Source organism: Parasteatoda tepidariorum, chromosome 2 (genome assembly GCF_043381705.1).
Source record: "Parasteatoda tepidariorum isolate YZ-2023 chromosome 2, CAS_Ptep_4.0, whole genome shotgun sequence".
Classification (NCBI taxonomy): domain Eukaryota; kingdom Metazoa; phylum Arthropoda; class Arachnida; order Araneae; family Theridiidae; genus Parasteatoda; species Parasteatoda tepidariorum.
In genome coordinates, this window is record NC_092205.1 from 7,085,557 (window position 1) to 7,098,704 (window position 13,148).

General features: G+C 29.7%; 1 protein-coding gene across 7 annotated transcripts in view; it reads left to right on the forward strand.

Annotated features, from left to right (window-relative positions):
• LOC107453332 (uncharacterized) overlaps nucleotides 1–13,148 on the forward strand; it is a 53,950-nt gene that overhangs the window by 27,158 nt on the left and 13,644 nt on the right. The window contains exon 1 of one of the 7 annotated variants that reach the window (XM_016070112.3): nucleotides 508–856. The exons of 2 other annotated variants lie outside the window; for them this stretch is intronic. In XM_016070112.3, coding sequence (XP_015925598.2) covers nucleotides 646–856 — 211 coding nt within the window. In that variant the 5' untranslated portion in view covers nucleotides 508–645. Of the gene's footprint in view, nucleotides 1–507; nucleotides 857–10,356; nucleotides 10,552–13,148 lie in introns of those variants that run through there. 4 more of the 7 variants (XM_016070111.3, XM_071177105.1, XM_016070114.3 and 1 more) reach the window with 4 other exon arrangements.

Below are 13,148 nucleotides of genomic sequence, written 5' to 3' on the forward strand. Positions count from 1 at the left end.
TCATGACAAACTAATCACCTTAATTACGATTTTTTAGAAATTCGATTTCTTAGAAACTGTTTAAATGATTTTGCTCCAATATCAATTTTTTATTTAGAATTACATAGTTTAAAATGAAGTAAAACTTAATATACATTATACTAGTAAAAATATCTTAAATCGCTATTAAACTAAATTATAAAATTAGCAAATAATATTTAAAAATTATATTTTTCAAGAAATTAGTCTTGGATAATTAAGTTTTAACCATTTAAGTCAAGTCATTAAGATTGCCTCTTTGTATATGTTAATCCAATTATTAGTAAATGTACGTGAAGATATCATTAGATCAAAAATATGCTTGCTGTGCATAATAAGTATTTTCAAGGCAGTGTTATGAAATAACAACTTTCTTATTACTGAAAATTCAACTCCTTCCTTACTAAGTAAACTTCTTATCACCTTATTGCTTATCATAAGTCACTTGGTAGTTGCTAAGAGACAACGATAAAAACCTTCGAAATATCAAAAGTGTCTGACGGCATAAAATGCAACGCAAATCACAATGTGACAAAATCAAAACAAAAGGAAAGTTCCTAAATCCTTTACAGTTGTTATATTTCTTTACTACCGTCTGAGCAAGTTGTTTTAGTTTAATTTTCGAACATGAGTTTGAATAAAATACCCTACTCGTTTGGGAGAAACAAGCTCCTTTATTTATTTAAATGCTTGTTAATATGCTTTGTTTGGTGTGAGATAAATGGCGATATTATCGAAGTGGTTGAAAAAGTTTCAGCAGAAATGAAAGAAGATTATATCGTAATTTCTGAAACGGATTTAGTTTTGAACCCTAAGCGAGGGAAATTGGATAAGGACGGTAAGAATCTTAAATGATATTCTGATATGCAGATATTTTTAAAAATGTAATGATGCAAAATGTTGCCTCAAGTTGAACTGTAACATGAGTATCTTGACTATTAAATCCTACTAATGTATTATTACACTAGTATCAAATTAGACCATTACAAATTGGACCACAAATTGAAAAAAAATGTTATCCAATTACCAAAAATTAGACCACACTTCCTATCACCATATCGATCATATGTAATATTTCTTAATGATCTTGTACGTTTGTAGCAATTTTGAACAGATTTTAGGTTCAATGTACAGTCACTGGGTTTCAATAATAAAAAATATTGAAGAAATACAGGGCTAGTATACATGAATAACAAAATTCCAAATATTTTGTATTTTAGAAGCATTACACGTACTTTAGTCTACCCATTGAAAGAACTCCTCCACCATTCGTCTGGAGCAATAGCTGTTACTATGGTTGCGAGGTTTAACTATTCTAAGTAGAGGTGCTAGGTCAATATTTAAGACAGGTTTTGGCTCGGGTAGATGAGAGAAAAGGAATCAAGGGAGAGAGGAGATCCCCTTTTCAAAATGATCTATTTCTTTTTGCCAATGCAGCAGACAGTCTTGGATTTTATGGAGAGGGGAATTCTTTCTAGAGACAAACTATAAAATTATACCTTGTTTCCACTAGCAAATGTTAAACGTTCCGAAAAAGGTGCACTTGAGCTTTCTTAAACCGGTTTTATCGAACATTTAAGTTTCTTAGTAATGGAAGTGCGAGCGTAAATGCAAGGGAGCTTGCTAGAGGATGCAGGTTAGAAGCTTAAGAGGACGCGTTACTTCCCCTTTCAATGCCTTTTTCTATGACAGCGTTTTCTGCTAATAATTTTTATGCATTATATATGCAATATTTGTTATTTTGAAAAAATTCTTGCAACATTTGAAACTTTATAGTTTACTCTAAGTTTCTGCGCATTCATTTTTTTCTTTTTACTATAAATTTTATATTATTAATGGAGGTTTAATATCGGTAATCGAGTTATCTTCTAGAAATCCGTTTTCGATCAAAATTCATTCAGCAAATCCTTATTTTTGAATACATGCACACAATCTACACATTTCAAGCTTCCAAAAGAAATAATTCATAATCATTTTCTTCATTATGAAATGTGTTATTATCAGGTTAAAGTATATAAGTTACGCACGAAATTATAACAATTATAATAATAATAGAATTGTAATAATAAAACTAAGTATAAGTTACGCACGAAATTAAAGATAAATGTATCAAGTTCCTTTTTTTCTGTTACATATGTTTGATGTGTGAAGTTTTTGCTTCACGTTCTAACATCCAGTATATAATCAAGTTCGTTTCGCATATTTTGTTGCCTCATATTACTAATGGTTCATGACGCAACCCCAGAGCTATTTATGTTGCTGTGTTTTCAAAATAAGTAATTCATAAGAACTGTTTTGAGCGTGTGAAGTACAGGGATTTAACATAATTTACATAATTGCTTAGACCCTCCAAAATTTACGTAATGTAATTTTTTTATTATGAAATTGCGTCTCAAACATTAATTAGGAGCCTCAGATTCTGAAAAAGCTGCAAGAACTTAAAAAACGCGCCGTAAATCATTAGTTATAAATGATTTGCAATGCAGGAAATGATTGAAATTGCAAAAAAGTCTGGAAAAAACTTGGTTATAGATTAGATGTCTGTCAAGTAATAATAGAGCAACACACCAAACATTTGTAAATGAAAAAATAATTTTTATATTTTCTTAAATTTCGATGTAACGTGTATTTTAAAAATATAATATAGTTAAAATATAATATATTTAAAATGCGTATATAATGTATTTAAAATATAATATTTTTAAAATGCAGTCATTTATTTCGGCTAAGTCTATATCATCATCTTATGTATCTAACATACGTTTTTACTTAAATTGAAATTTTACTTCCTCGTACCCAGGGGGAGGAGGTAACACTAACCATCAATATTGAAAGAATGGTATAAGTAAGGTAAGTTAATAATATAACCAATAATCGAATCTACCAATAACATAACCTATAATTATGTAAAACGACCTAATATCTTATTTCAAAAGTAGTATTAATTTAAAAGAAGTAATTTATGTGTGTGGTTTATGAGATCAACTCTTGGCATTAACCACAGAATAAACGTAAAGGAATTCTAATAGAAATTCTGTTAACTAAAATCTAGGAATCGGTAAATTAGCGAATCGAGGAATCAGTGTATTGTTGAACCAAGGACTTAGTGAATTGTTATATTAGTAAATCTATGAATTATTGAATCTATAAAACAACGAATCAATAAATAAAAGGTTTAACTAAATAAATAAAACGTTTAGAAGCATATACATCGTACGGCAGCTGAAGACTTCAAATTTTACATAGTTGATCGCAGGTGTCTAACAATGCATTTGTTGTGATATCAATGTTATAACACACTGTGATATCACTGTGATATCAATGTTATAACACACTGTGATATCACTGTGATATCAATGTTATAACGCATGACTAAGGTGTGGTGTAGATCCTTGAAAATTTGAAAACAATGAAAACAATTCACGTGCTCGCAGCTCTCTTATGCTTCTGTTTAGTTTTTGTGTAGATAAGCCCTTACTATTATCGTTATCACTGCCTATCAGAATGCAGAACATGGTAAATGCCTATATGAAAATATTTAATAGTGAACACTTTCCGTTTATTTATATCATGCAAGTAGTCTTCAAACGTTAAAAACGACTATGATTTTTCGGTTTGGCGCAGTAGATATATAGTAAATTTTTCTTTCCTTTCATAACGACAAAGAATCAATATATCCTTGATATGAGAAGTATAAAGTGAGTCTGGGCAGCATTTAATTAGGAGGGAAAAGCTGCCCCATGTAACATCATAAACGCACTTCTTTATAAACTTGCTGTATAGATCTTAGAGGAATGATAAGACTCCTCTAAGGTATAGACTGGTTTTTTTGTTCCTCTTTCCCATGAATATTCTATTTTATTTAGCCTAACATTAGATATTTATAGAAAACTATCGAATAGGTCTTTCCTGAATAAAACAAGGCAAATCATCCCCCCTAACTATCCGTAGAAGAGGGAGGTTAAGGCTTCACAATTTAGCTTTTAACGACAAAAGGATTAGCATTGCACACCAGCCGCCTTTACTACATAGACGAAATGGAACTCATCTGGATCCGAAGCCGTACGTGCTTTAGGCAGCCACGGAAAATTAAGTACCAGTTCTTCATATTGATAACTCAGTGCTTTAATCACAGAGGCACGCAATACCATTCCTGAATAATAATTAACATAATGTTGACCTAGGACGAGTTAACTCGTCTTTTCATACCTCAACATTATTGAACGAGGACGAGTTAACTTGTCATTGCATTTGCAATGTCGATTTAACAAGTCATTGGTCAAAACCGTTTTGGCAGTAAATTAATACTTAGAATGTTTTACTTTAATTCCGTATTCAGCGACAAAATAATAGCAGGAGATATGAAATAGTTTCTATAAGCTATTGCCGATGACGAGTTAACTTGTTATTGCACTTGCAATGTTGAGTCATCGGTCAAAACCGTTTTGGCAGTAAATTAATGCTTAGAATGTTTTACTTTAATTCCGTATTCAACGACAAAATAATAGCAAGAGATATGACATAGTTTCTATAAGCTATTGCCGATGACGAGTTAACTTGTTATTGCACTTGCAATGTTGAGTCATCGGTCAAAACCGTTTTGGCAGCAAATTAATACTTAGAATGTTTTACTTTACTTCCGTATTCAACTACAAAATAATAGCAGGTGACACGACATAGTTTCTGTAAACAATTGGAGATCAATGAAGTGTTAATAATCTCAATATTAGTTTTCAAAATGATTTAAACCTCTTTTAGAAAAACGCTCGTCGTTTTAAAACTACTCGAAAATAGTCACTGAAGAAAATTCGATGCATTCAGATTGAAATGGATACATCTATGTATTCAATTTTTAAAAAAAGAGCTGTTTTTTTTTTTTAACAATGTCGAATAAAAGCAAATGTGCATTCTTTCATGTACTTAGTTACGATAACTTTACCATTTTGGATTACCATTGATAGATTTTGTTACCATTTCTATGAAAGTCTCATTTAACCCTTTGACACACAACTTTTATTAAGCGTATTTTTCATTTTTTTCTTCATTATTTAGTATCAATTTAGGTCAAAATAAGTGAAAAATATTATATTTAGCATTTTAATAATTTATGGTTGCGGAATGCATCACGAAACACCAGTGTCTTGTTCTGTGCTAAAGGCAAAATATTCCAATCACGGATCACTTCCAAACATTAATTTTTTTTTCAAATTTGAACTTTTTTGCTGTTGCCCAGATCTAAGAGAAACAGTTTTTCGTCATTAAAATTTATTTAAATTACAAAATCAATTACTGTTAAGTTTTCGAATTACTTTCAAATTACTTTTTTTTTTTTTTGGATTTATATTTCAGCACAAATATACTTCCGATAATCTAACAGATTTTTTTAGTAACTATTACACTGTTTTTTATAATTGAAATATCACCAAAATATGTTTTAGTCTGTAATTAGTGCGTCAGACAGAAAAAAAATATATAAAAGGGACACTTGGTCTATATAAATGGGTACACTAGGGAAGGGTGTCCCATTTGCGTGTAAGCGCTAATTCAATCTCTATCCACAGAAGAGGAAGTAATAAAATAAATTAATCAACTCTGCACTTAGCTCTTGAACTTACCTTTTATAAAAACAAATTTTTTGCTGCCAGGGGGGGGGGGAGAAGATTATTTTTGCATTTGCCTGAACCTTGTCAATTTTTTTGGAGGCTGGCCAGAAAAAAATTATTATTATTATGCAATTATGTTTAAAATGTTTAAGATTTTCTTTTTTCCGACACTTTAGACATTACGATGTTGAAAGATGTCACAAATTAAAAATCCAATTTCTTATTTTTATCAAACTTTTACGCATGTAAACTTAATTTTCCAGTAAATTGTAATATAAATTAATTTATTTTGTTCTATTTTCCCAAAACTTTCACTTTTACAATTAAATGAAAGTACATTTTTACTGAAGGTTTTAAATATTATTTTTTAAATTAGACAAGAGAATGGTACTATGCTGCTTTGTATGTGCTGTACTAATGAAAAAAAAAATTAAAGCACTTAGCTATGTTGAAATATTAAAATGAGTAACCTTCGCAGGTATTGTAAACATGAAGAATTGTCCACTAATTTTTTTAAAAAAATCCCGTAAAATTTCTAACCATATACCTTGCCATAAAACTAGATTCATTGTGAGATAAATAATAAGAGAACGGTGATTATCTTAGCGGAAATTCTGATATGAATTCAAGGGGAACTTTTCTCACGGAAATTATATCTTTTCGAGATTGTTACGCGATTTTAATCCATTTGCAGTAAACAAAATGAATAATAAATTAAAATACACATCAATGTCAAATTTTACAAAGAAACGGGTATCTAAAAAGAGATTAAAATCATATTACCAGCAAAATATCATATACGAAAGAAAACGCTATTTTGTACATCTCTCACATTTCATTCTATACAGTGAATTCGCGATAACTCGAATCTGATAGGACTGACGAAAAACTTCGACATATCGGAAGTTCGACTTACCGTTAGTTTCGGTTTTGGAGTTTCAAAATATTGTCGGATTATTTAATTAATGCTTATTAATTACAAATCTTCTAAATGCTTACAATATTTAAGATCATTTTTCTGACAAGCCATTTACGATAAGACTGTTTGAAGCACTTTATGATACCCTGGTCCATCGGCTGCAACTTTGCTGTTGTGTTTGGCGGGAGAAACTGCAAGTTTACTGCTTTCAAATTAGGTAGATCACTATGCGCTGTGCATTTATCCATAAAGAGTATCACTTTTCTTTTTTTAGTGAAGAATTTCCGATCCAATTTTCTTACATAGTCTTCAAATAAAACTGATGTCATCCAAAACTTTTTGTTAGACTTGTAATCCAAAGGATACGTTTTTACATTCTTGAAACATCGGGGATTTCGGTATTTTCCGATAACAAGTAAGGGCAATTTCTCTGTCCCAGACGCATTTCCTCCAACTAGGACAGTCAAACGTTCCTTGCTCATTTTACCCCCTGAGCAGTTTTCATCCTTAAACATCATAGTCTTATTTGGAAGACATTTAAAAAATAAACCCATTTCATCAATATTGAAAACATCATTTTAACTGTATCCTTGAAGTAAATTTGGTAACGTTTCATTTAACCACTGTTCACATACTTCAAGAGGGACAGCTTTAGCTTCTCCATGAAGAGTGCGAAAGACATTGTGTGTGTGTTACAAAGGAAGGGACAAGATATCAGCTCCTAGGTTTTTTTTTTCTTGCTTCAAAAGATCCAAAAAAACCGAGTTAAAGGGAATAAAATTCGAGTAATCGAGAATAATTAACATGAAATTGAAGATGAAAGCGTCGGGACCTCATAAAAGAATCGAGTTATAGTAATATTCGAGTTATCGTACTTCGAGTTATAGCGAATTGACTGTATTTTTCATTTTGTGCACTCAAGTATTTTTTCATTTTGTAAGCGTTTACGAGATTTTGTGAGCATAGATGTGTTCAGGGTGTCCTATAATGACTCTCCTTTATATATAAGAAGGGAAAAATATATATTCACATTATGGGTCGCATTATGGTTTAGAATTAGCACATCTACGACATCGAAATTTCCTTGTGTTTGTGAGGAGGAGTATTTTCACAACTATACCATTTTAACGAAGCGTTATTAGTCGTTTGACACCTCAAACGCTCAAAAGAGAGCTACCCAAGTTTCAGAAACATCCGAGAATTGGGAAAGAAGACTACGGCAACTCGGTCGAGTACCCGTTCGTCTGAAACATCTGAGCAAAGGAAAGCAAACCTAGTTTCATCCTATTTCTTTTGTTTATAGTAATTAAATTCTTCAATTACTTTAAACAAAATTAAATGTACATAGATCATGTTGCTATAAAATTAATTAATTAAAAGCTATTTGCAATTGAAATTTTAAAGAAAATAGGTTATACATTGAAAGTAACAATACGAGAAAGAATACAAGAAAGTAAAAATTAACAGAAATGTTGTACATATTTGTTAAGATGAAGCTTAAAAAAATAGTGACAGCAAAAAGTGTATTAAATTACTAGAATTAAAATAATTTCTTCCACCACTACTCATAAATATTTTGAACAATACGTTAATGGTAATGCTCTAAAGTCCTTATCAAAATCTTATAAGAATTCTAATTTTTTTAAAGATTTCGGTTTTTATAATCCACCTATCACTTTTAAATGAATTTCGCACAAAATTCAAATGTTGGAGAAAATGTAATAGGTGCCAAATATACTAATCTAGGTACAAAGTATTATATAGATATATATTTGGTAATTATTAAAACTGCACCAATACTGAACAGTTTTAATACAGATACTGTGGAATATATTACGGCTCTTCGCAACGAATAAATACCGGAGAAAATTGCTTGATATTGGTAAATTTTGACTATTATGACTTTGCTGCTAGCAATAGCATCTTGCCAAGTGATACTTAATACAGTTAATCTTTATTCTGATTGGATGAACTACAAAAGAAACGTATTTTGCTTAATTTAATAGCGCAAAGGCACCGGGTAGGGCAACAAGTAATAATTTAAAAATAAATAATTGGAATTACTTAAACTGTATTAATTGAGTCGGTATAGGCCATTTAGTTTTCTGCTTAATTTTGTAGTGTTGTGCTGTACTGATTTATTAATGATTTTCTCTTTTATTCACCCGTACGAATAACAGGTATTCAGCTAGTAATAATATCAAATGAACTTCGTTTATAAAAATTTGAATGTTGAGTAAATGACTTGAAATGCAATGTAAATAAAACCCATTTTAAAAAAAGCAATTGAAATACACCACAGAAATAATTTGCATATTTCCTTGTTTTCTTCCTCATTCGCCTTTTTCGTTTGTAAGATTTTTTCCTTTTGCGTAAATAAATGGTAAAAATATTGTCACCTACAGATTTTTATTTCCTCTACAGATGGTGTGTTGTTTGCATTTACGAATAAAAATTTATGATATTTATTCTTATTTACCATCTAATTCTAATTAGAAAAATAGACTTAATATGACATATTATAATCTTGTATTGTATTTACAAGACCTTTACTTTTTTTTATCAAATTTCATTTCAATAATCATAGTTCAATTTTTGGTCAAGAAAATTTATGAGAGTAATTAATGGAATAATGAAATCTTACTATATTATATTGTCTTAATTATTCTTAGAAATATAAAAAAATGTAAAAGAATAATAATATGCTGGATAAACATAGACAGCTTTTGAATAAAATTAAAAAGGACTCAAGAATGTAATTTTGAAAATTTCTAGGAATTTAAAANAAAAAAAAAAAAAAAAAAAAAAAAAAATCTCAAACAATCCGGTTTATTTTCAGATATATACCGGTTTTTCTCCCCCTTTGAAACCGCACCTGTGTCTAGGGCATTTTATATTGAACTAATAATAGATTTATTCACCATCTATCGCAAAACCTACAGAAGATCTTGCTGTCTTCTTTTATCTCACAACAGAACTTGATTATTTTTGTTTCAATCATTCCTCCTAAACGCATTACTCCTTTGAATTCGTCTTGATGGGCCTTCAGGAAATTTAAACATCTTAATTCCAGTTAACAAATTAGTGCTTTAACAAATAATGCGTCCCGCAGTGGACTGATCGTTAAACGACGATTCGTAATAAAACACCTAAGTCAAGCATCACTGGCCGCCGTCAGTGAGTTAGTGGTTGACAACTTTGATCAGCCCTTGTAGGGACCGAGGGTGCGTGATATATGTCCTCGTTAAACTGTTCGACAGTGAAATGCTAGACTTTACATGCAGATCGGAGCGGAGAAGTGAAGGAGTCATCTTTTTTGCAGGGAATCAAAATTGTGATGGCATGTTTTCGAATTATCCTCAGGGATGTTTCCCAGACCGTCACCAACAGCTCTTTGGGCAGCTCAAGTGCGACGTAAATAAAGTACCTACGACAATTAATAGTGCACCCAAAAAGAGAAAAATTGCCTCAAATTTTTTGCCATCGAAAACAAATAATTATATCTAAAAATAAAATGATGTAAAAATAGAAATCAATCAAAGCAAAGCTTCTATCGAAAGTTGAACCTCTTCAAATACTGTCCTTTTCTGTTGATAACACGAAGCACTATCAAGAATAAAGTCAATTGCACATTATAAATCAAACTTTGATGCATCTTCCAGAATTGATTTCCCTTTTATTTGGTTTTTAGGAAAATTAGCTAAAAAAAATACCTAATCGAAAGCTGAATGGGCAACTTTTCATTCTCACTAACGCAATAGCGCGCACACGCCTCAAAGCTCCTTGATGACGTATTAACCGCAGGCAATTCAATCCTGTATCGTTTAATATTTTCAAACAACTCAACTCTATGTTATGCTTTCGCCCCTGTCACTATAGAAACGACGAATATAGCAGTGCCTTCCTTATTAATTACTGTATTTATTATCGTGATTTTATTATTATTTATTAAATCTAATGAGCTTTAATTTATTCCATAAAGATATTGTATGATATCGACGGAAATTCAAAGTGCGTTTAGCTTGTATTTCTATGATTTTTTTACCTATTAGTGTTCTTTGTCCATATTGTATGAACATAACAAATTAGGATATTTTTGAGCGTTTAATTCGAAAAATTTTCCTGTACTATTGCGGTTAAAGGATTCTGATGAATGAGGTTACTAATATTTTTGACCAATAATTATTCGATCGCTTTTTTTTTTTTAAACTTAAGAGTAGTTTTGTCATATCTTTTTTTGCAACAAGTCCAATATTTTATAATTTTGTGTTATTTTGCTTGTTTATAAACGAGCTATCGCTTTAAAATATTTATATATTTACTGCATGAGGATATGCATGCACTTAATAGCATACAATAGTGCGTGTTTGTTAATAAAATCGATAATTTCATCATATATTTTATAAATTGTGTTCATTGCTGCTTGTTGTATTCAGTCGAGCTACTTTTAAAACTTTCGATCTTTGAAATGTGTTTTGAATAAAACACGTTGTTTGATGTGTAAATTTTGGTGGAGATTTTCTACTAAGTTTGGAAAAGAGGCGTAGTTAAGTTTAACAGCAATTTTTGTTTCGTTTTTGCGTAGAATAAATTTTTACAACTTTTCATAATCATTTTAAAAACGATTAACTCGATGACTTTCCAAATTTTCATTCGATTATGTTTTAAATTGAGAAAAGTGTGTTACTAATGCAGTTTCTATTCTTAAATGTTTCTGATTGTGTTTATTGTTTTTTTATTGATTGATGAGCGTTTTATCTAAAGACATTTTACAGTCAACATATCGCTAATTAAATTTTTTATAAGAAACATAACTTTAAGAAAAACACGCCATGCAGAACAAATAACAATATCAATTAACACCCTGTTCAAATTTTAGTTAAATTTAATAAAAATTTGAAGAAGTTATGGGACCTGCGATCAACAAATGAAACTGAGGATACTAAAAAGAAAAAAGTGTTTCTCTGGAATTCATTTTTAAATATTTTTCATGAATTTAGCAGTCCAATAAGGCTGGCAACTGAGGACACATATCCCCTCTTGACTCCATTGAGTACACCACTATTTAGAAGTCAGTAATTATCAGTGTAAATAACAATCTATATATTTCTAAAATCCTCTGTTGCATGCACATCTTATTTAATTGCTTACATTATATCTAGTAGTGTAAAAAAGCAGCTCTACAAACTTCATTTCGAATAAACAGTTATTGTTACATATGCATTCTTCAGTTAATTGTTATTGCTGTATCCAATCATGTTAAAAAGTATACCACTAACTCTAACTTTACTATAAACAACTTATGCATTCACTTAATTGTTAATGTTTTGACAAATGTTGCAAGTAACAATGCAGCTAACTTAAGTTTTGCTATAAATATTATTTGTGGCAAATGCATCTATTTAACTGTAAAATTTATCAAAAGAATTAATATGTGTTTTAATAGTGATGGTATTTGTATATTAAGAAATAGTGAGTTATCGTAACCTATTGCCATTGAAAGTTGTTACTACAAGGTTTAGATTTCTACCAAGACAATAGAAAAAGCTGAAAAAAATTAAAGCAACTATATTTAATGAATTCTTTATATAAGTTTTATAAGAATAGTTTAAATTTAAACAAATAAAAGTTAATATAGTACCAGAAAATTTTCAGATTTTTGCTTCTTTTTTATTTAAAAAAATGTCTTTTTATATTATACATCTTTGTTTTGTATAAATCATTCAATAGTTTATCATTGGAGATTCAGTTGTTTAAAGGGCTTGAAATTAATGGTGGTCTTTGATCCTAAACCACCATTTTATTATCTAAACAGTACATTATGCATGGATTGTTGGTCCCTAGGACTAACAATAATTGTAAAGAAATAGTATTGTTTTGTTTTTTTTATTTGCAATTTTGTTTTGCAGTCTCTGCTGTCACAAAATGGCATGTTTCAGCATACTTGTGAACCACTTAAACCTAAATAATTTATGTGACTGTTCTTCTTTTAAATAGTTTTAAACATTGTGAGGATAATTGTAGATGGATATAATTATTTGTGTTCATAAGTTTGATTCTAATTATTGTAAATACTAACTATTATAAATAGATACCATAAATATATACTATAAATACTGACTATTATAAATATTTTCGTGTAAAAAAATACCTTGTTAAAATTTTATTTTTATTGGTTAAATTTTTCTTAGGAAATTTTTATTTTTGCAACAATGTAGTTTTTAACGATTATGGATATTTGTTTAAAATATCTGGTTTAATTAGCTTAAGGATCACATAATTAAATAAATAGCTTACTATTATAATGTGTTAACTACTACTAGAAAATATGATAAATTGTTGTACAAATTTCTGCTTTAAAATATTATTTGGCAGCTATGTAAAAAAAGCATAATACATAGCTGCTGACTCAACTAAATTTTCCAGTAGATTACTGAATTTTTCCAATTTCTACTGGTTTAACAGAAAATTCTCCTGGTCTTTGTACATTTTAGAAAATTCCCTAAAATTGAGTAAATTTCCTAAAAAATCCCTATTGAAATAGAATTTGGGTACAGATTATTGCTTTCTTGAATATTTAAATAAGTATTATATCTACTAATAGTGAC